At 41.6% G+C, this 24,392-nt stretch overlaps 1 protein-coding gene across 1 annotated transcript in view; it reads right to left on the bottom strand.

The window, feature by feature from the left end:
- Positions 1-20,713: 20,713 nt before the first annotated feature.
- Positions 20,714-24,392, bottom strand: part of NFXL1 (nuclear transcription factor, X-box binding like 1) — a 171,261-nt gene continuing 167,582 nt past the window's right edge. The window contains exon 23 of the mRNA XM_033946064.1: positions 20,714-22,449. Within this exon, the coding sequence (XP_033801955.1) occupies positions 22,279-22,449 (171 nt within the window). The 3' untranslated portion in view covers positions 20,714-22,278. The remainder of the gene's footprint in view (positions 22,450-24,392) is intronic.

Genomic DNA, 24,392 nt, shown 5'->3' with positions numbered 1-24,392 from the left:
GGAGCTGCCGCCTCCTCTGCTGCCTTTCCTCCCGCCTCCTGCCGCCGCTGCTGCCCCGCCCCCTGCGCCTGCTAGCAGGGAATTGGAGAACAGAGCTGTCAGCTTCGGTGGCCCCTGCTCCGGCTCCCTATGAGCGTGCAAGCAAAAGAAAGGAGCTAGATTATAAAGTGAGATGAGCAGGATGACCTGCTTGAAAGCGGGGGGGGGGGGGGGGGGGGGGGTTACATAAAATAACTCCACAAGGACATCAAAGTACACAGAGAAACTAGGCTACACAACATGAACCGTGAGTGTGCTGACTTGCCAATTGAAAACCGTTAGGGGTTTGTTGTGTATTTCAGAGGCATTTAGAGAGAGTTACCATATGGTTCCAGAAAAAGGAGGACGGATTGAGACCCAATGGAAGTAAACCCGGATGTCCACAATGGAAGTTTTACTTCCACAATGGAAGTAAAACCCAGATGTCTCAATCCTTTCTCCTTTTTCTGGAGAGGACCTGAAGTCTTTCGAAGGATGGCTGGAACTGTCCAAAGCAGAGGTCCCAACTAGAGAGTTGCGCGGGTACAGAAATCCCACCCATCCCCGCCCGTCCCCACAAGGATCCTCTCCATCCCCACCCGTCCCCGCAAGGAATTACCTCCATCCCAATAAAAAGCAGCAATTACTTCTGACAGGATCATCAATTCCACAGTTTCTTTTTTGTTTGCGCTGCTGTTTTCTTTGTGGAATCTCTTAGGTGAAACCCTTTTTTTGTTTTCTGTTCAGGTAATTAACTTATAAACCCCCTCTTTTACTAAGTATGACGTATCCATTATATTGTATGGACGAACCCTGCTTCCAAAGCCTTCCATCCCCGTGGGAGTCCCGTTGGCTAGAAGGGGGGCCCGTGGGAGTCCTGTGGGCCAGATCGGGGTCCCTGTGGGATTCCCGCGATCCCCGTTCAGACCTCTAGTCCCAACACATAGATAGGGCCCCTGTTAGAAGTAGGGCTGTAGCAGCTGTGTCTGGTAGGTGCAGCCAGGTCCAATAAATCCGGGCCACCTTCCCTCATTAATATTAATCGCAGGTCGCATATCCCTTTTTTCACCCAAAAAAACCTTTACAAGCTTTGTTCACAGCATAGAAACATAGAAAATGGTGGCAGAAAAGGGCCATAGCCCATCGAGTCTGCCCATTCCAAGTACCCGCCCCCCTGAATTTACTCCCTTAAAGATCCCACGTGAGCATCCCATTTTCTCTTAAAATCCGTCACGTTTCTTGCCTCAATCACCTGCAGTGGGAGTCTGTTCCAATGATCTACCACTCTTTCGGTGAAGAAGTACTTTCTGGAGTCGCTATGAAACTTCCCTCCCCTGATTTTCAGCGGGTGCCCTCTGGTGGTCGAAGGTCCCACGAGACAGAAGATATCATCTTCCGACTCGATGCGACCCGTGATGTACTTGAACGTTTCAATCATGTCTCCCCTCTCTCTTCGTTCCTCAAGTGAGTACAGCCGCAATTCTTTTAGTCTTTCTTCGTATGTCAGATCCTTGAGTCCCAAGACCATCCTGGTGGCCATTTGCTGAACTGACTCGATCCTCAACATGAATTGACACAGTACTCCAAGTGAGGCCGCACCATGGATCTGTATAACGGCATGATGACTTCAGGTCTCCTGCTGACAAAACCTCTACGGATACAACCCATCATTTGTCTTGCCTTGGAGGAAGCCTTCTCCACCTGATTGGTAGCTTTCAAGTTGTCACTAATGATCACCCCTAGATCACGCTCTGCCGTGGTCGCAGCTAAGGTCTCACCATACAACTATTTAGTTGAAATGGATGTCTAACTGGGCATATATATGGCTCTCAAGTAGTAGCCATATTCTTAGAATGATACTCATCACAGTATGTACCTCATACAAAAACATATCCATTTACATGCTTCCCATACGTCCTGCAAATATCCCTACTCTTTCACATACACTCAGAAACCTTTCACATTTACTAAACCCACTTGCACACATAACCAACTTCTTCCCACTAATATCACTCTTATTCCCATATAGTCCAATATTCATTCACCACCACCACCACCACACACACTGGCTACCCATTTACAGCAGTAGTTTTGATAATTTTTAAGTCAAAGCTGCTTTGGGTCCAAAAACAGCTGAAGGAGAGCTGATAAACTTTCTACATGGGGCCACAATACACATGTTATTTATTTATATTATTTAAGCTTTTATATACTATTTGTAGTCTAAGTGGTTTACATTCAGGTACTCAAGCATTTTTCCCTGTCTGTCCTGGTGGGCTCACACTCTCTCTAATGTACCTGGGGCAATGGGGGATTAAGTGACTTACCCAGGGTCACAAGGAGCAGCACAGGATTTGAACCCACAACCTCAGGGTTCTGAGGCTGTAGCTCTAACCACTGTGCCACACACTCCCTACCAGAAACACCTGGCCTCAGTCTCAAATGCAAAACATAGCTCCTCTTCAAATACAGAATAAGAGACTACAGACACAGTGTTAATGTAGACAGAAATTAAACTGAACACCTAAGCCTCATATTCTGCATGAAGCACAATACCAGAGAAACAGGGAAAATGTATTGCCTCCTGCGCAATACAAAATATAAGGTTAGGAGATGTAAATGCTCACAACTGACGTATTTCAATCACTAAACTGAAAATAAAATCATTTATCCTACCTTTGTTGTCTGGTGATTTGATTTTTCTAATCATCTTGTTCCCAGCCTATGCTCTTAACTCTGTTTTCAAGGACTCCTGTCCATTTGCTATTTCTTTTCTCTCTTCTCTTCTTCTTTATTCCCTCCTCGACATCCCTCTGTGGCATTTTTATGTTGATGTTAATCAGTTGGCTGGGTTGATGAGCAGAGGAGTAGGATTATGGATTGAAGGCTATATCAAAAAGTAAAGCCTCACCAATGACCTATACTGGGACATTATCACCTCTTCCTTTCTGTTGGTTATGCTCCCTCTGTGCAGCTTGCATCCTTCTGCCTTTGGCTACCATTTTGTCACAATTGTTTGGCAATTTCTTTTTTAGACTACATTTTCCAGCAAAAACATACAACGGAACACAAAAAATAGCCCATAACAGCAAATTATTTCATCTTATTATCATGAAACGCCCTCTGTTTACAATCTTTTTCAAGATCCTCAGACACTGTCACTGAAAGTTTTCTTTCTTATTCACTTCAGCTTCTTTCTTCTGTCATATACACCCCTTTGTCTTTCTGCACCCCAAATGCATAACTCCACTTCTTCATATGAAAATTAATTTCCAAGAATTCCTTATAACTTTTCTAGATCATTTCTCATGTTGCCTTCTCCCTCCAGGGTGTTCACTCTGCAAACGTTTCCATCTAACCCTTTGGCAATATCACTCAAGCAGATATTAAACTGAATTGGCCCCAGGACCAATCCATGAGACAATCCACTACACACTTTTTTTTCTTCCAAGTAAATTCTATTTAATACTACCCTCTGATGTCTGTCAGTCAACTAATTTCTAATCCGGTTCACCATCCTGGGATCCATCCTCATCCTGCTCATTGTATTCATGATTAGGAGAAAAAAAAATTCCACGTATAGTAACATAGTAAATGACAGCAGATAAAGACATGAATGATTCATCCTAGAGACTGACATGGGGACAAATTTTTCCTCATCCCATCCCCGTGAGTTTTGTCACTGTCCCTGTCCCATTCCTATAAGCTCTGCCTTAACCGCACAAGCCTCGAACACTTATGATTTTAAAGTGTTTGAGGCTTGTGCAGATGAGGACAGAGCTTGCAGGAATGGGCAGGGACAGGAAAAGAACTCACTGGGATGGGACGGGAAAATAAGTTACCGCGGGGATGGGTAAATATGTGTCTCTGTGTTATTCTCTAGTTCATACAGTCTGCCCAACAGGTACACACATTATTAAATTAAATTGGTTTTTTTCCTTTGATACTTCTGGGCCATAGACCGTAGAAGTCTGCCTGGTATTGTCCTTAGGTTCCAAGTACTGGAGTTATCGTCAAAGCTCACTAGTTTTACCATTTTCCCTTCTCTGGAAAAGATTTGGTTCTGTATTAAACATAGAAATAGACAACAGATAAGGGCCACGGCCCATCTAGTCTGCTCACCCCCAATGACCCTTTCCTACCTTATAAGTATTTAAATGTCTGTATCATATCTCTCTTGTCTTCTAGAGTATAAATAGTCAAGTCTTCCTGTCTCTTCTCGTACATCTTTTGGCGCAAACCCCCTACCATTTTTGTCGCCTTTCTCTGGACTGCTTCAAGTCTTCTTATACCCTTCACCAGATACGGTCTCCAAAATTGAACAAAATACTCCATGTAACTTCAATATCTTAAAGTTGAATTTTTGAATTATGGTTTTGTGTTTTTATGTTTTAGTTTTATTGTAATCTGCTCTGGACTATCATCAATTTTAATGGTGGAAAATAAAATCTGATATTAAATCAAATTAAAAGGCTAACATGTAGGCATGGGCATTTTCAGAAGCCACTTGTATGAATAGCCTATAAAGAAAAGGACCTACCTACTTTTCTTTATAGAATAGGCTTGAAATAGGTACTTGCTTACGCTCTTATACTAGGTACTCTTCCTCATTTTAATTTTTCACTTAGAATCCATTTTCCGACCACATAAATATAGTATATAATCCATCGTAACAGTTTAGCTTTTTGCTGTTCCATCTATTACTCTAGCCACCTATAAATCTAAAGCCTTCAGTTTATACCAGGTTTGGAGCTATGTATTAAAGTTGGTTGACAGATGCAGTTTATTCTCCCTTACAAAGAAAAAGTATGTAAAACTTCAAATTGCTATAGGCTTGACATGTGGTGTAACCAGATTGCAAATTTTGGGTGATCCAGTAGATAGCATAGGTGTCATGATACATTTAATCTCCATCTCCTGTCCACCACTTCTCCCCATCCCCTGTTCACCTCCACCTCCATCCCTCAGCTCAACTTAATATTTAAATAACTTAGGTGGTGGAGATCCCCGTCCCACCAGTTGAAGACATCCAAAGACTGCCAGAAATCCCCTCAGTCAGCTTTGGCATTCAGCAGCAGCATTCCTGAGCCACCAAAAACAACACCCCATGCATTCTCAGTTCTCACACATGAACCATGCATTTTTATTTATTTAAAACACTTATATTCCGCACATCACAAAAATCTATGCATGCTTGAGTGCAGGAGTAGATCCTGGGGAACTCATTACCCAGGTATAAAAATTGTCTTAGATTGTGAGCCCACTAAAAACAGAAAAAGTACCTGCATATAATGTGCACAGTACTGCATACATCTAGTAGCACTATAGAAATGATTAGTAATAGTAGTACTGTACTTGAAAACTTAACCTGCATAGTGTACCAGCGTTAAAAGTTGTTGACTACTGAGGATGGCTAAGAGGAATTTTAGCAGTCTTTCAATGTCTGGCGAGCTTGGGTATCCTTGTCTGTTATAGTAATGGTAGGCCTGAGCCAAAAGTGGAAAGGCCCAGTGGTCCTTCACTTGGCTATGCACCTGCCATTTTTGATAGTCCGAATTTGTATGTACAAAGTCATAAGCAGAGAAACTTCCATTTTCAAACAGAACATTCAAATAATGGGGGTGGGGGGAGGGGGTTTAAATCACCTATTTAGATGTTTTGGCCGCCAAACTTTGCCATTTTCGACTGTAACAACGTCCAAATTAGAAATGTCCAAATCAGCACTATTTAGAAGTGGGAGGGGCCACCAGAGCAGTGGGGCATCTTAGCACTGCTGTGAACTTCACACAAAGGGTGCCAGATCTCACCATATACCCCTTATAATTTATGGTGAGCCCTCCAAAATTCCCCCCAAACCTACTATACCCACCTGTCTACCACCTCAATAGCCCTTATGGCTGCATGCCTCACCTATATGGCAGTATAGTAGGGTTCTGATGGGCTCATACTTAACACCATAAATGTGGTTAGAGTGCCTTATGGGCCTGGGTTTCTTCTCTCTGTGGTTTACTAGCCCACCCTCTTGCCTACTTAAGACACCTGTGTGATGCTCTACTAGGATTTCCCATACCAGATGCTGCTGTTCCAGAGACAGGTACAGTATGTACTGTTTCATTCAGATTTTTGTGGGGTGGGAGAGGGTCATTAACCATTGGGGGAGTGGGGGGGGATCATTACTTAATCCCTTCAGTGGTCATCTGGTCTGTTTAGGTATCTTTTTGGCACCTAGACGCTTCCAAAAGAGGTCTAACCCAAAACATCTAAGTTCCGTTCAAGACTTCATGGGAAAGATTGATTATCCCCACAAGACGTCCAAGTCTAGCACACCCACAGCCTGTCCATAACACGCCCCTTTGAACTCTGGATGCACATCGGGCAAAATATCTCACTACACATTAAGGACAATGGTTTTGAAAATTGGCACTTGGATATCCCGGCAATTAGGACTTCCAAGTGCTGACTTAGGTGGTTTTCTTGGATGTCTTAGTTTTTTGATTATGCCCTTATATGGGTTTAAGTCTCTTTCCTAATATTTGGAAGTCTTTTTGAACTGCAGAGGTGTTTCTAGGAGGTCATTTATGACTAATAACATCAGCTTTAGAATTCTTACTTTCTTCTCTGATTTCACTGTTTGTTTGTGTTCCAGCTAACTGAGGATCCCAGGGGACATTTAACCTTTTTGAGGTTCTTGAACTGTGTTCCCAAGTTAATGCCTCTGATAATGGAGTTTCCCAGGAACAGCAGTTTTCTGTTTTCAGATCTTTTGACATTGCCTGAGGGATTTCTGGTGCATTAGGCATTACCCTCCATTTCTAACCTCACTTCAGATTCTATTATCGGCACATCATCATTTTCCAAGCAGAGAAGGTAATTGTATAGAGGCAGAAGGTCACTGGTCATATGCTGCCAGATCCCACTGTAACCTATTTATTGCTGGGTCATTTTCCTGCAAAGAGGTTTTTCAGTTGCTCCCAAAGTCAGGTGAGCAACACTTCCTTTACTTCATCATGCATTGTCTTTTGCTCTCTAGGTTGCAGTGATGCACCCATATCTCATTGCTGGTGACAATTCTCTCCAGAATACTCAGATCTGGTTCATAGTCTTAAGCGCATGAGACTGACATGCGCCAACAAATGAGCACCGACAATTCAGCGCAGGACTTCATCGTGCCAAAGAAAAACCTTCTTTTAAAGGGCTCCAACGGGGGGGTCTTGGTGGGGAACCCCCCACTCTACTTAATAGTGATTGCGCTGGCGTTGGGGGTTTTTTGGGGGGCTTGTAACCCCACATTATACTGTAAACTTAATTTTTTCTCTAGTTTTTAGGGAAAAAGTTAAGTTTTCAGTATAATATAGGGGTTACACCCCCCACATCCCTCCCAACGCCAGCACGCCAGCAGAGTGGGGGGTTCCCCATCGGAGCCCTTTAAAAGAAGGTTTTTCTTCGGCGCGATGAAGTCCTGCGCTGAATTGTCAGCGCTCGTTTGTTGGCGTGCGTCTATCTCGCGTGCTTAAGACCCGTCACCCTCAGATCTTCTTCAAACTGTCTCAGGAACTGGGTTCTAACCACCACTTTCTGTTGCTTGTGCAGATCAGTAAGCTATTTCAGAACCTGTATCCCAAGTCATGCATTATGGCAAATACAGATCCATAGCTGACATCCAAATCTGCAGTCAATTGAGACACCATTATCCGTCAGTCTTCTCTAATCAAGGCATCTGCCTTGTCAATGTGCTCATTTGTGCGATGTTGATGGGTGACCAGAATGAGCTTCGTCAGTTACATCTGTTCTTCCTGCTTTAATCCTTTTTATCCATTCATAAACCTTTCATTGATTCATGGTGCTATGTCCATACTGGGTCAATATCAGCCAGTGAATTGCCACAGGTTTCACTCCCTCTGCCCAAAGAAATTGCACTACTGCACATTGTTCTTCAATGCAATCTTGCAATGTAGTGTACACGTTCCTGACCTCGTGGCTGCCACATGGCTAATGGCCAAGCACTGCATTGTGCATAGATGAACTATCCAACAGGCAATGTACGAGTACATGTGTTGCATTTTGCTAGCTCTGTTCCAGTTATTACGTAATTTAACAATTGCCTTTAATTTTTGATTCGCCCTCATAGAAAAGAAAGGCAAAAGACAGGAATTAGCAGCAGTGACACTTTTGGAGAAAGCAAGGCAAAGTTGTTTTTCTTTTTCCTTTTTTAGTATATATCCTGCCAGAAAATATTACTAAGCAATATGAGCAACTCTACCAAGAGAAGAGGCATCTAACTTTTTTATGGACTATTAGTATATGCCAACCATAGAACTGGTATAAAGGTTCACATCTAATTGTTTGAAAAACATGTATAAATTATAGCATTCAATAATTTACATGTGTAACTTTGCATCCTGGCATAAACAAAGACAACTATGGAACTGATGATCTTGATCAAACCTTTATTCAAACAATCTTGATATCCAAGGTGCAGTTCAAAAAATCCAATATAAAAATACACAGTAAATGGATTGTGGTATAGACCCAACATGGTCCATGTTTCGGTCAAGAGTGACCTTCTTCCGGGGTCCAGTATTCTATAAACCACAAGGGATGGTATGCAAATAAGCAAACAAATTACTGTGTATAGATGAACATTGCTGGTCAAGCGATGCCATCCATGTGTATGCTCAACTCCAAACTATGCACCATTGCATTTTATCAAATTGATGGAATATTGGCATTATGTGTATTTGAGTGTGCACACATGAATATATATGCCAGTATTCTCATTAACACACATTCTTGGTGCCTACATAAGAGCATAATTGCCATACTGGGACAGACCAAAGGTCCATCAAGCCCAGTATCCTGTTTCCAACAGTGGCCAACCCAGTTCCCAAGTACCTAGCAAGATCTCAGAATTTCTCCCTATACGACATATGATGGATTAGCACTTGTAGAAATAGGTTGTAGAATAATAATAATACAGTGATAGGTAATAGTATAGTGGAGACCAGGACAGACACATGAGATCACTAAGGGAGAAGAGGAAATAAGCAGATGCTGCAGATGTGCGGACTGGATGGGCTATTTGGCTCTTATCTGCCATTATGTTTCTCTATTTCTATCTAAAATTAGAATCACAGCTAAGCAGAGAAATATATAAGAGTAGGCAGAAAGAATTTAGAAGTTTGAAGGTTTAGTTGTTTACTGTGTATATCTCCACATATGTTTAGAAATCTCATTATCAAAGTCCACCTCTTCCTTTCTGAACACACTGCCAAAACCCTTATCGACTCTGTTCATTACTTCTCACTTAGAGGGGCATTTTCAATATGAAATCCAAGTCTAATTGTAGATGTTTTTATGAAAACGTCTGACACTCTCATCCTGAATATAGCCATTTTTTAACCAGAACATTATCTCTTTGTTTCAAAAATCACTAATTTCCAGACATTTTTTGTGTTCAGTATACAGCATATTTCTTTAAATACCCATTTTCAAAAAATGGACATTTCCCTGCTGCCTACTTTGGGCGCCTAGGGCCTTAGGCCAAAAGACTTGGGCCTTAGGCCTTTAGACTTTTTTTTAAATTATGCCCCTCCACTTCTCTAAAAGAATATAAAAAGACTTGAGACAGTTCAAAGGAAGGTGACAAAATGTGTACAGGGTTTGTTCCTTAAGACTTGAATAGTTCTATATGCCCTGAAAAAAAAAAAGAGAAAGGTGATATGATGCAGACCTTTAAGTACATGAAAGGTATTAATGTTCAAACAAACCTCTTTCAGAGACTTAGGGGCAGTAGAACTAGAGAACATGAATGATTTTGTGGACACTTGATTAGTGCACATAATTCTTCTTTGGACAATTCCATTCCTTGCTTTTTGGTATTTTACCTGTGGTTTTGTTTTGTCCCCTGTTTTGAGCTTTTTAAAAATAATTAGCAGTTCATACTAAATTAAGGGAAAACAAAGCTATAGGAATGTTAATAGTCTGACTGTCCCTTTATGGGTCATAAAATATTTCCAAATTAACAATTCTATGGATCACATGCAGCGTACATAATTTCAGTTTCCAAATGAAACCATTAGTTGGTCACACACAAGGCAGTTACATGTAAGATACATTGCATAAGAATTCAATTCTGAATTAAGATTTTCTATTTGAGACATTTAGGGGTCCCATTTACTAAGCCACATTAAGCAGTCAGTGGAAGTTTGCTTCTTATATAGAAAGGATGCCCTCTAATAACAGAATCTCATGATTACCCATGCCATTTTGGATCTCAGCACAGTTCCAGTCAATATTAGAAGGGAACACACTTCCATCATGGGCCAGAGTCTCACTAATTCAATTCCCCGAGTATGTCTGGAGGGGGGATTTGTGGAAAGGTTAGATCTGGAAGCTGGGACTTATTTTTGTTTTGGGGAGGGGCTGGGAAGGCAGGGGCTGTCAGGAAGGGATGTGCCACTGCTGTTCTGTATTTATTTATTTAGACATAGGCCTGCACCACGTTACATTACCTCCCATCAAGTGTATGGCATAGCGAAGACCCTAGGCCTTCACAGATAGACCATTCAACTCTCTTTATGCTGATACAAATAATATGAGTTTTAATAATCAAATAGTAATAGCTTACAGGAACAAATCACACAGCATACAGAGTTATAGAGCATACACCAGACTGGCCAGGTTGATGGAGAACCTCCGATGAGTTCTGAAACTATGGTCCAGGTCCAGGGAGCTTTCTTTTATATGATTCTGGCAGCTCTGGCCCACGTTGGTGCATATTACATTTCACACTTTCATTGGTTAATCATATTCATTATCTCATATATTAAGCTATGGATTGATTAATATAAATTGAGTGATTCTGTGCCACACCTTTCCTCATAAGCTTCTCCCTCACTTCCCCGTAAATGTCCTTTTAATATACCAAGTTCCTCTTTTGAGCACCTGGGCCTAACGGTTTTCCAGCTCTGTGGTTGGCCTTTTTGTACACTTCTGTCCGTGGTTCATCTTTCCTCTGGTAAAACTTTCATAAAGTTATCATGCTGCTTATATTTTTCATCAGAACTGTTTTTCTCTATAACCACACTCTCTGTTTCTAGGAAAAAGCAGAAGTGTCTTCCAGAGTTCACAGCCCCTTTCAGAGTTGACAATTTCTAGTCAGAGTCCATTTGCTTTTTCAGCAACCATTTTAGGTCTTAGCTGTACTGGCCTTACTTTGGCCTGCTACTGCTGTGACAGGGAGCTTCTCGGGGGTCTTCACCTGAGCTTACAGGACTTTCCCCTCCCCCTTCTCAACAGTGATTAGAGTTACAACCTCAGCACCCTCAGGTTGTGGGTTAAAATCCCACACTGCTCTTTGTGACTCTGATCAAGTCACTTAATCACCCATTAACCCAGGTACACTAGATAGTGTGTGAGCCCATCAGGACAGATAGGGAAAAATGCTTGATCACCTGATTGTAAACCACACCTTCTGGCAAACTTGTGCTATAATAGACGAGAGACGATATCTTGCTACAAGAGTGAATATGGACAGAGAGGAGATGCTGGGCTGTGGAAAGAATGAGGAAAGATATTGGGTTACAAGAATGAAACATAGAAACATAGAAAGATGACGGCAGAAAAGGGCTACAGCCCATCAAGTCTGCCCACTCTACTGACCCACCCCATTAAGTCTGAGTGCATATGACTTAGTTCCTTAGCTCGATCTTTGTAGGGATCCCACGTGGATGTCCCATTTATTCTTAAAGTCGAGCACGCTGGTGGCCTTGATCACCTGCACCGGAAGTCTGTTCCATTGATCCACTACTCTTTCTGTGAAGAAGTACTTCCTGGTGTCACTACTAAATTTCCCTCCTCTAAGTTTAAGCGGGTGCCCCCTTGTGACCGAGGGTCCCTTGGGAACGAATATGTCGTCTTCCAGCTCTACACGACCTGTGACGTATTTAAATGTCTCAATCATGTCACCCCTTTCCCTGCGTTCCTCTAGAGTATAGAGCTGTAATTTGCCCAGTCTTTCTTCGTATGAGAGACCCTTGAGTCCGGAGACCATTCTAGTGGCCATCCGCTGGACCGACTCGGCTCGAAGCACATCTTTACGGTAATGTGGCCTCCAGAATTGCACACAGTATTCCAGATGAGGTCTCACCATGGCTCTATACAGTGGCATTATGACTTCAGGTTTGCGGCTGACGAAGCTTCTCTTGATACATCCCATCATTTGCTTTGCCTTGGACGAGGCCTTCTCTACTTGTTTGGCAGCTTTCATGTCTGCACTGATGATTACTCCCAAGTCCCGTTCTTCTGAAGTCCTAGCTAGTGCTTCTCCATTCAAGGTGTATGTTCTGCATGGATTTCTGCTGCCGAGATGCATGACCTTACACTTCTTAGCGTTGAATCCCAGCTGCCATGTCGAGGACCAGTTTTCCAGCGTGATCAGATCCTGCGTCATATTATCCTTGAGATTGCTTTCACTTACTATGTTACATAGTTTGGCGTCGTCGGCGAACAGTGCTACTTTTCCCTGAAGCCCCCGGGTCAAGTCCCTTATGAATATGTTGAAAAGGGACGGTCCCAGTACTGATCCCTGCGGCACTCCGCTAGTCACCTTCGATGTCTCAGAGAGGGTGCCGTTGACCACCACCCTCTGAAGTCTTCCACTCAGCCAATCATTGACCCATGCAGTTAGTTTCTCACCCAACCCCATTGATTTCATCTTGTTTAATAGTCTACGGTGCGGGACACTGTCAAAAGCTTTACTGAAATCCAAGTACACTATGTCCAGAGACTCTCCCGAGTCTAGTTTTCCTGTCACCCAGTCAAAGAAGCTGATGAGATTGGATTGGCATGACCTGCCCCTAGTGAATCCATGTTGACAGGGATCCCTCAGATTTCCCTCATCCAATATCGTGTCTAATTTGCCTTTAAGTAGAATTTCCATGAGTTTACACACTATTGATGTGAGACTTACTGGTCTGTAATTCGCAGCCTCCGCTCTGCAACCCTTTTTGTGCAGAGGAACAACATTGGCAGTTTTCCAGTCCAGGGGGACTCTCCCCGTACTTAGGGAGAGATTGAAGAGCATGGCTAACGGTTCCGCCAAAACATCGCATAGCTCTCTGAGCACTCTTGGATGCAAATTGTCCGGTCCCATGGCTTTGTTCACCTTGAGTCTCGACAGTTCTCTGTAAACATCTTCTGGTGTGAAATCAAAATTCTGAAATGGGTCTTCCATGCTTTGCTTTGCTTCAAGCCGTGGCCCGTGTCCTGGTGCTTCGCAGGTGAAGACTGAACAGAAGTAATCATTCAGCAGTTTGGCCTTATCGGAATCTGTTTCCACATAGTTCCCTTCTGGCGTTCTAAGGCGTACTACCCCGTTTGCGTTCTTTTTCCTGTCGCTAATGTACCTGAAGAAGGATTTGTTCCCTTTCTTAATGTTTTTCGCTAGATTTTCTTCCATTCGAAGTTTGGCTTCCCTGACTGGTTTTGACCGCTGCAGACTTTGCCCTGTATACAATGTTTGCTTCTTTTTCCCCCGAGCATTTGTATACGAGAAATGCTCTTTTCTTCTCTTTGACGAGGTACGAGACCTCATCAGTGAACCATTGGGGTTTCTTTTTTCTTTGCTGTTTGGTTACCGATTTTATGTAGCATTGAGTTGCCTCATGAAGGGTCGATTTCAAGGTTGACCACATAGTTTCCACATTATCAGTTACTTCATGAACCTGCAGCGTCTGATGGACGAAATCTCCCATGCGTGCGAAGTCAGTGCCTCGGAAATTGAGTACTCTTGTTTTTGTTTGTGACCTAGGGAAGCCTTTCTTAAGGTTAAACCATACCATGTTATGGTCACTGGTGGCTAGCTTTTCTCCCACCGAGACCTCCGAGACGCTTTCCCCATTTGTAAGTACCAGGTCCAGGATGGCCTGGGCCCTAGTGGGCTCTAGTACCATTTGTTTGAGCCTTACTCCCTTCATGGACGTTAATATCCTCCTGCTATCACAAGTTGTCGCTGAGAGTGTGTTCCAGTCCACATCAGGCATGTTGAAGTCTCCTAACAGAACGACATCCCCCCGTAAGGTGATATTCTCAATGTCTTCAATTAATTCTGCGTCCTTGTCCTCCGATTGCCTTGGAGGTCTGTACACCACACCAAGATACAGGCATTTTTCTCTGCCTCTGGCCAGGTTTACCCAGATGGATTCCCCAGTGTACTTGACATCCGTGATCCTGGTTGTCTTGATGTTCTCTTTGATGTAAAGTGCTACCCCTCCTCCCAACTTACCCTCTCTGTCTTGTCGAAGCAGGTTGTATCCTGGTATAGTTATATCCCACCCATGAGAGTCTGTGAACCATGTTTCGGATATTGCTACTACGTCCAGGTCTGCATTAACCATTTCTGTTTCTAGTTCTAGAAATTTATTCCCTAGGCTGTGTGCGTTAACATACATAGCTCTCCACTCTTTCTGTTTACTAAGCTCCTGTAGTGAGCCATCCATTTGAATTAAAGTGTCACCTAGTGATTCTTTTGCAATAAGGGTACTTACCTTAGACTTAGTAGCGGAGTTTTGGTTCGCCCCATCAGGATTGTTACTTACTGCTCTGGTGTAAAAGTGGGTACCCACCCCCGACTTACCTAGTTTAAAGCCCTTCGAAGTAGGCGGGCTAGCCTGTGTCCGAAGACATTCTTACCTCTGTTGGTCAGGTGGAGAGAAGAGATGCTGAGTTGCAAAGGTGGAGGGATGGGATATACTTAACATGATGGAAATGTGGGAAAGGCCATGGGGGTTGTGAAGATGAAAGATGTTGAGTACAGAGGGCAAAAATATGGTAATGGGGGTGACAGAACACAATAGGAGATTGGAGAAAGAGTACTAGTAGAAATGAGAAAACTAGGGACTCTAAAGAGAGAAATATAGATAGGTAAGTGAAAAGTGCAAAAGGAGAAGGTTCAATGTGCCAGAGACAGGTGTGAGGCAATAGAGGAAGCCAGGGGAAGCTAAGAGAAAGGATGAATGGAAGGCAGTCACTAGAAATAGGGAAGACAGATGGGAAAGCAGAAAAGAAACTCATGGGGACCAATATGATAACTGTTTATCAACTGGAAATAGAGAACATGGAATATGTTAATTTGGGGACATGCCCATCACACATCTTTGTTTTGTGTTTAGTACAAGAAAAAATGAATTTGTTGTAGTACATACCAAGTTGTGAATTCTTGAGGTTACCAGTTAAATTTTTGTTTTCATATTTTTATTTATAATTTGTGACCTGCATTTGGTGAGAGTCTGTCTGGGCACAAAGTGATTGGGGATGACGATAATAAAAATAGCACTTCCCTGGATATAACAAAAGAGCTTGCTCAATATTAGAGATGCTCAGCACCCACTGGATCCACAGAGCTGGCTCCTATGTGACTGTGTTTTGCCTGTGACCAAGGTGCAATATTGTATTTGCATGTAGTTTGTAGTGAGATCTATAGAAGTCCCACTTATTCTGCTTGACCAACAGTAGGTGTATTGGTGTTCTAGGGCCCAGTATAAGATTTGAACTACTAATCTAATCTTCTATTTCTGCGTCACATATACCAAAGTAGGCTCAAGGTGATTTACAAAGAGAAGAGAGAGGAGTGAAGAGAGTAGGTAAGGAGAAAAGGGGAAACATGGGGCAAGGGAAGATCTGAGAAGTTTCAGTGTCAAAGAGGCGGGTTTTCAGTTTTTCCCGGAATGTGGTGTAGTTCTGGTAGTTTCAGTGAGGTCATTCCAGGTTTTCACTCCAAGGAAGGTGAGCATGGAGTGAATGATTCGCTTGTATTGGAGATTCTTTGTTGAATTGAGGTTCAGTAGTATCCTGTTAAGGGTTCTGTGGGAGGTAGACTATACTTTTGAGAAGAGTTGAATGAGTGGAGCTGCTGAGTTTCCGTGAATCATTTGGTATATGATACATGAAGTTTTAAATTTTATTTGTGATGGGATGGGTAGCCAGTGTAGTTGCCTGATGAAAGCTGATATCGAGTTGTATTTTTTCAGGTTGAAAATTAGTCTTACAGCTGTGTTTTGTATGAGTTGCATTTTGTGGGTCAGTGCGCTGTTGATACCCATGTAGGCAGAGTTACAGTGGTCCAGCTGTGTTAGGATCATTGACTATACAATCAGAGCAAAGCAATGTTGATGTTAGTTGCCTCATGGTGAAGAGGGACTTTTTCCGAATATTAGACATTTGGGCTTCCATGGTTAGTGTGGAGTCAAGAATGCAGCCTAAGATTTTAGAGGTTTTATCGACTGCGAGGGTGTGGCCCGTTCGGAGAGTGATGCTTGTCAGTGCTGTCTGTAAGAATAAGATTTTGGTTTGGTTTAGTTTTAGCTTGTTGATTGTTGCTTTATTTTGGATTCTTTCAATATTGGTTGATACTTTGTTGGTGACATCTGATTGGTTGTTGTTTGTGGGGATGAGGAGCAGAATGCCATCTGCGTAGGACATTATGCTTTCATCATCGAATTTTATGTTTCCGAGGGAACTCATGAAAAGGTTAAACAGGATGGGGGAAAGTGGAGAACCTTGAGGCACCCAAGGGTTTGGAGATCTCTTCATTCTTTTTAACGATGTATTCTCTGTTTTGTAGGAAATCAGAGAACCATTTCAGCACTGTTCCAGTTATACCAATTTCTGAAAGTTTTGTTGATAGGTGATGATCCACGGAGTCAAAGGAAGCTGAAATGTCAAATTGCAAGAATATTGCCTGACATCCCATACTGAGTAGTTGTTTGAATCACAGGAATTAATGCTATGGTTTATGACAAGTTTTCCACATATATGTTGAGTTGGGATTTTTTTTTCAGGTTTTGTACTTCATAATGTGCCTGGTAGTTGCAAGATTTATGTTACTATTGCTCAGATGACATGAGAATCAGAATTTATTTTGTATGGTGACATCCAAGAAGAAATGCCCTACCTGTTGTTGGAGGGAGGCTGGATTTTTGTGGTGCACAGCATGTTTAAGTTTAACTCATAAGAACTGCTGTACTGTATCAGGCCAAAAGTCCTTCAAAAATGTAAGCTACATATGTTTGCAGTATTATCATTATTGTTGTTTTCAATTTACATAGAAACATGATGACATATAAAGGCCAAATGGCCCAGTCTGCATGTACTATATTGTGTGTGTATGTACACACACACACAAGCAAAATTGGCTAGTATGGAAGTTTTGTTTTCAATATTGTTGAGGAAAAAACCCCCAAAGGGTATTATATCCATCTTTTACCTCTGCTGCACAAATTATCATTAAATCAATTACACTTCCCCTTCCCGATTCACGGTTTTAGGACTCGCAATTTGGATTATTCACGATTTCCTAATCACCCCCACCTCCCCAGACCTTACCTTGTGGTCTAGCAGTCTTTCGGGACAGGAGCAATCTTCCTACGCTCCTGCCCCGTGCAGATCACTCATCCAAAATGGCTGCCGTGAGTTCCCCTCATAGTCTCAAGAGAGTATGGGAACTCATCCAAAACGGCTGCCGTGAGTTCCCCTCATAGTCTCAAGAGAGTATGGGAACTCACGGCAGCCATTTTGGATGAGTGATTTGCACATGGTAGGCGAGAGGGAGGTGGGGTGGGTCAGATGTCGGCCTAAAAGTTATTCATGAATTTTCAATATGTGCTGGCCGGCTCTGCCCCTAACCCTCGCGAATATTGAGGGAGGAGTGTAAAGTTATTTATTCAATTCATTTTTGTTCTGGATTTTAAATTTACTTTAACAGTCTGTGTTTGCAGAGATAGAGTAGCTGCATTTATAAATGACAGAAAGTGTTATACTACTGTGCAGCATTGTTCCACCCCATCTAGCTATTCCTTTATGTTATCTGGCTGTCAAATATTATGTACATATTTTCCAGCTTCCTTTTTATCCACAAAGTATTGTGTGAGTAGGAGTCAGTTTGCTTCTAATCCTGACCCCAACCCTCAGCAGCCTTTGATGCAGTTGAACATGATTTGTTGTCAAGATTATAGGAATTAGCAGGATCATGCTAGGGACCTGGATTGGCCACTGTGGGAACAGGCTCCTGGGCTTGATGGACCATTGGTCTGACCCAATAAGGCTATTCTTTATGTTCTTATTTTCTTTGGTGTACTGAATTTGATCCTCATTTGCCATTCTCACCCCCACCACTACTGCTTATCATGGGGCCTTGGCCTCTATGTGCATGGTTGCCACTCCCTATTGCATCGATTTCCTGTTTTGGTATACTTCCAAGTTCATGTGTACAATACTTTTGTTTTGGAAACAACTTTTTAAAATGAGTACTTTCTTACAAAGTAGGAAAGTACACAAGGAAAGTAATTAGTTATAAGTATAAAATATCATGTCCCATTTGTAACTCATTACAGGCAAAAGTACACACAAAAAAAATTACAGTGGCACAATGTAGTATTTTTACTTCGTTACAACCCAGCCCTGGAAAACAGGGACATGCAGTCAAACTCATGCCTGGTTAAAGGAGTTTTAGTGGGAAAAATAGAACTAAGGATTGGACATTCTCTACCCCCTCCAAGGGGTTCCTCCAGGATCAGCACTGCTCCCACTTCTTAATTTGATTCAGAAGCTGGGAAGTGTAATTTCATATGCATGCTGATAACATCCAATTATTGTTTTCCTTAGAGAAGAGAACCAATTTCTAATATCCCTTTGCAATTTGATAATAAATGTCATGATTGAAATATCAACAGATTTTTATACCACATAGGAGATGCATTAATTATGCAAATCAGAAACAAATGCTGAAGATTAATTTTCTGACTGTAATGACTTTTTTTCTATTACCTAGGCATGAAAGAGTAGGTTCTTCTTTCTAATAGAAGATATAGGATTCTGTACCATAGCTGTTCCTTCCCCTTAGTCATGAACTTTGTAGAAGGGTGTCACTCAAAACTTCTAACTCCTCCCCTTTAGCACTGGAGAACAGCTCCCTCTTCAGTTAGTGACAAAACTCCACTAAAACAGGAGAAGGAGGGGCACAGAGAACTTCCCCAGGGACAAACCATATTCTGTTCTGCGCTGTAACTTATAAGAAAAGAACTATAATTAATAATAATTAATAAATTAACATAGAGCAATAAATTATGCACATGAGTAGCTAGGAACCAACCTGCTAAGTTTAACTAGTAGGAGCCATAAAAGAACCCAAAAGAAGAAAGGGAATAGGAGTCCTCATGTTCCTGTAGTGTGTCTCTGCTAAATCAAAGGAAGGAATCAAGCGAATCAAAAGTCTACACAGGGCAGGCCATACAGAATCCTATGCCCTCTATCAGAAATAAGATTAGCAAGATAAGAACCTAATCTTTCATTCTGTAGCGAACATATAGGATTCTGTATCTTAGCTGACATACCAAAGCAGTGCCAGACGCAGTACCGAGGACCCAAAAGTGGCATCCTCTCGAGTCGCCATATTCATTCTGTAGAATCTCATAAAGGTTTGAAGAGTATACCAAGTACCTGCTCTACAAAGTTCATCAGATGAAACTGCCCAGGACTCTGCCCAGGAAGCAGCCACACTTCTAGTCAGATGTGCTGCAATTGAGATAGGGGCCATTTACCACAGGCAAGGTAGGAAGAGGAAATTGTCATGCGAATCCTTCTGGAAATCTAATCCTTGGAAGCTGGCTTGCCTCGTCTCAATTGGCCAACCAGCAGAAAAAGGAAGTTGGAGAGCCGGGATTCATTAGTCCTCTCCAGATGGTGAAGTAGGGCTTTAAGCACATCCAGCCTCCACAAAATTCTATCCTGTTTCACCGAACCCATAGTGTGAAAAGTAGGTAAGCAAATCTCCTGATTGATATGGAAGGCAGAAACCACCTTCAGTAAAATGGAAGGAACCATCCACAAAGAAACACCAGATTCTGTAAACCAGAGGAAGGGTTCTCTACAGGAGAGGGCCTGTAACCCTGAGATCTGCCTCATCAAGACTATGGCAACTAAAAATTCAGTCTTAACTGTAAGATCCAAGTGCATCTGGTAGGGGCTCATATGGAGTCCGAGATAGGCCCTTCAGAACAACATTAAGGTTCCCAGACGGGAAGAGCCTATGCAGTGGAGGATGCAAACTGAGTGCCCCCCTCAAAAACTGAGCGATGTCTGGATGAAAGGCCAGTGACTGCATACTTCTCCAAGCCCTAAAGTACGAGAGGCCGGCTACTTGCATCTTGAGGAATGAAACCTCTAGGTCCTTTTCTAGACTAGCTTGCAGGAATGCTAAAATCACTGGGATGGGAGCCCTCTCAGGTTCCACCTGCTCCTTGGTGCACTATAACTGGAAAGCCTTCCAGGACTTCACTGTCAGAAGGAAAATCTGAATAGGGAGCTGTTCTCTAGTGCTAAAGGGGAGGAGCTTACAGTTTTGTGTGACACCCTTCAGAAAAGCTTGCGACTAAGGAGAAGGAACAGCTATGGTACAGAATCCTATGTCTTTGCTATAGAATTATATTACTCAAAAGTATATAGTAATATTAGATTTTTGTTATTTGACATCAAGATCATCATTATAAACATTATATAATGCATTAAGACATTCTACATTCATTATATTCCAGTCCTCTCCCTCCAGAAAATAAACATAAAAGGTAGGGTTAATACTGTTAAAAGTAAATGTATAAGATTAACCCATAATACTTTTTATAAGATGTGTGAATGTATTCTCTCAGGATGAATTTTATAATCAACACAATGAATATTTTACAACTACATTAAATGCTACACTAAATAAAGTTTTAATCACTTAACAGCAAATCTATACTGGGATGATGACAAAACACATCTGGAGGGCACAATCAAAATAGATTCTTTGCATGTGGATTTTGATGCAACTAGCAAATAACTATATACTATTTTTATTTCCAGAATTTTATGCCATACTTTGACTAACATGCAATGAGCCATTTTATCTTAAGATATCAACCCTGATTTTCTTTATATTTCCTTTCAGTATCTATCCTCTGAATCTTGCTTATTTAGACACATACTTGTATCATAGACAACTATAACAATGAAAAGATAAAAGCTGTGTCATGACATGTACAGAGATGAAAATGAATGTATGCCTTGAATACAGCTGGATGGTATATGTACATAATGCTATCTACAAAGCATATGATTACTTTTTAGTGAATGTGGTTCTTTCAATAAACATTCCTTTTCATTTTTAAGAACTATTTTACAAACTACACTATGTTCTATTATATAAAGACTAATGATTAAAGGAGCGTTCCATGCCCATAATTTAAGACAACTTATTGCCCAAGTTAGAAGCAAGCAGCACACCACTTGATGAGAAGCTTTTGACCCATGCAAAACTGAATTCTACTAAAAATAAATTCTTATATAAGATTGTTGCTACAACTACACACACCCCTTCCACACAGATTGAAGAAGAGAAGCAGACTCATAAAGCACTTCAAACATTGGCGGGAAGGATCATTAATATCACTGGTCTGACTGCTACTGCTGGTACCAAACAGAAGTTGACATCACCAATAAAAAAAGTCTTTCTAATTAAAACTGGTCCCAATTAATTTGGGCCTCATTATTTAGCCACAGTAGCATATTAACTCGCCAGACACAACACAAAGTAAACAATCAGTGAAAAAGTATTAAAAATTACAAAATAAAAGCAACTACCCAAGGCCTTCGTAAAATACTAATACAATTTAAAAAAGTGATCTTATAATCCAACATGGTTATGTTTCGCCAGGAATGGCTGCATCAGGGGTTGGGAAGTCTCATACAGCTTTGCTGTATCAGAAAATATGAATATGTAATAACTTCCTTAGAATGGAATGTCCACTGTTTAATTTGTCATAAGCCACTGAGAACACCACTTAGCATTACTGCCAAACTTATTAAATATTCATTTTTTATGATACAGCAAGGATACATGATTATCGGACATATATACCACTGATGCAGCCATTTCTGGTGAAATGAGGCTATGTCTGGTTATACGATCATTTTTTATTAATAAAATATCTTTACTCAATACTTGGTAGTTATTTTTTTTTTAATTTGTATTACTTTTCCTTGAGCGCACACTTTGTGGTTTGCATTGTTTTTTGCATGGAGCACTTGCTTCTCTACCTTTGATGGTGGTATTGATTAGCCTGGAGAATAAGCTGCCATGAATATTGAGAATAGCACTCATTGTTCAAAAGAGAAACAGATGTTTGACATCAACAGTATATATTTATACCAAAACTATCAAATTTCATCTCAAGAATGAGTGATATACAATACAAACACAGCAAGAGCAACACCAAACACAGGCATCAGGATGTAAGGCTTGTATTTCTCCCATAAAGACTGTTCAGCTTCTACATAATCCTTTCTTCTGTTCTTCTTTCGGCGACCTCGAAGTCTATTTTCAAAAGCATCCAGCTCAGCCTGAAAAAAAGATTTCAAGGAATCAAATTAAATTGTCAATATCAACTTATACCAGTACAAAAAGCAAAACTTCAACAACTGTGGTGACACTATTGGACCGATTCATTATGACTTGCTTCCAATTCTGTTATCTATAAGAGGAAAAAAAAAAAGCTTGCTTACTTAGATCAAGCCATATGGTTCTTATACTAATCACCACTGAAATTTGTTAACCTTGTATTGCTTGAATATTTTCATAGATTTTGCATGTGGTCAATATTGATTACAGAAAAAATGGCGGGCATGGGATGCACTGGAGAGTGGCCTAAGTGCCTGATTGGCCCAGGCACTTAAGGGGATCTGGCCAATCGAAATATTAGCCCACTCCAAGTGCATCTCAGAATTCAATGGGACATAGGCCTAGGATTCCGGTTGGCCCAGGTGCCTAAGGCACTTCCTACAGGAGGGGCCTTAAGTGCCTGGGCCAATCAGGCCCTTAGGCCCCTTCCTGGTGCATCCCAAGATGCTCCAGGAAGGGGCAGGCCTGCTATTCCAACAAAGGTGGGATGGCATGCTGGACACAGGCAGGAGTCATCTGGCCGGCCAACTAAACCAGGTTAGGAGATCTAGGTGGGGGATCCAGGTAGGTTAGAAGGGTCATGGTGGGGGCAAACTTTCAGGGCGGGATCTCTCCTGATGCAATCATTTAGGGGGGGGTTTACAGGTGCCGGGGGTTTGCAGGTGTCAGGAGAGATTGGGCATCTCTCCTGCTGCGATCATTTGGGAGGGGGAGTCACGGGTGCTGGCAAGAGAGACTGGGTATCTTTTCTGACAGCGAAAATTTGTGGGGGGGGAGGGTGAGTTTCAGGAGTGCTGGCAGGAGAGATTGGGCATCTCTCCTGCCGGCGAAGTTGGCGGGGAGGGGGGGGTTAAGTTCTGCAGCCAAGGCTGGAATAGATGCACTACCCCGCTAGTTAAGCCTCCAGAGGGATTGTATAAGAAGGTCTTATTTTGAGCCTTTGGGACTTGGGCGATTTTTTTTTTCCCCGAGAATAAGGCTTAAAGGTAGACGTAGTGGTGGTCTGGACAATTAAATTCCTGAACATAGAGATAGGCCATTCTAGAAAAAAAAACCTACACCATATTTTGGACGTTTCTCTCGATAATGGACATTTCCCTGCTGCCTAATTTGGGCGCCTGGGGCCTTGGGCCAAAAGGGGATTTAGACCTTTTCTTTTTTATGCCCCTCCACGCTTTTACTATAACAGAACCATGTGCGTTCCATGGTTTTCTTAATACTGCTTTTCCTGAACAGCTATCTGGATCATTTCTCATGCATGAATGTGGACAAAACTGAGCAAAGCAGCACACTGGAACTATAGTGTAATTTCCTTACAAAATTTCAGGCATACATATCTGTGTATAGTAGCTATATTGCCCAAAGTTTACTCAGACTATCTGACCTAAAACTTGTAAAACTTGCCTAAAGTCTTTTAAATTTATAGAGAAGACAAAATCTGTGTGCTATCTTCCACAGAACAAATTTATTCAGGTACAAATCTGTATATGTTCTTCTTATTCTGGAATTTGGAGGAAATTAAATTTTAGGCCAGAAGAAATGCTATTCTATGCTAAAATTGTCTTATATTCTGCATTATCTCCAGTAGATTCAGTGTGGATTACAACAAAGAGAGCTCTAACATTTAGAGAGAAAATATAATAGTAAAAAATTTTTTTAAAAAATTCTATCTTATCTCAAAAATCTATACATCAAGAGGCCTATTAGAATTAATTGATATGTTTGGTAAATTTTCAGGTTATAAAATTAACTGGAGTAAATCGGAAATTATACCCTTAAATGTTCACTGTGTAAAAGGACTATTTGATGATTTTCCGTTCATGTGGAAGGAAGAAGGATTTAAATATCTTGGCATTCAAGTTAAAAATACAATTGAAGATACTGT

The sequence above is a fragment of the Geotrypetes seraphini genome, chromosome 1 (genome assembly GCF_902459505.1).
Source record: "Geotrypetes seraphini chromosome 1, aGeoSer1.1, whole genome shotgun sequence".
Lineage (NCBI taxonomy): Eukaryota > Metazoa > Chordata > Amphibia > Gymnophiona > Dermophiidae > Geotrypetes > Geotrypetes seraphini.
The sequence above is the reverse complement of the archived record's forward strand: the minus strand, read 5'-3'. Positions and strand labels throughout refer to the sequence as shown.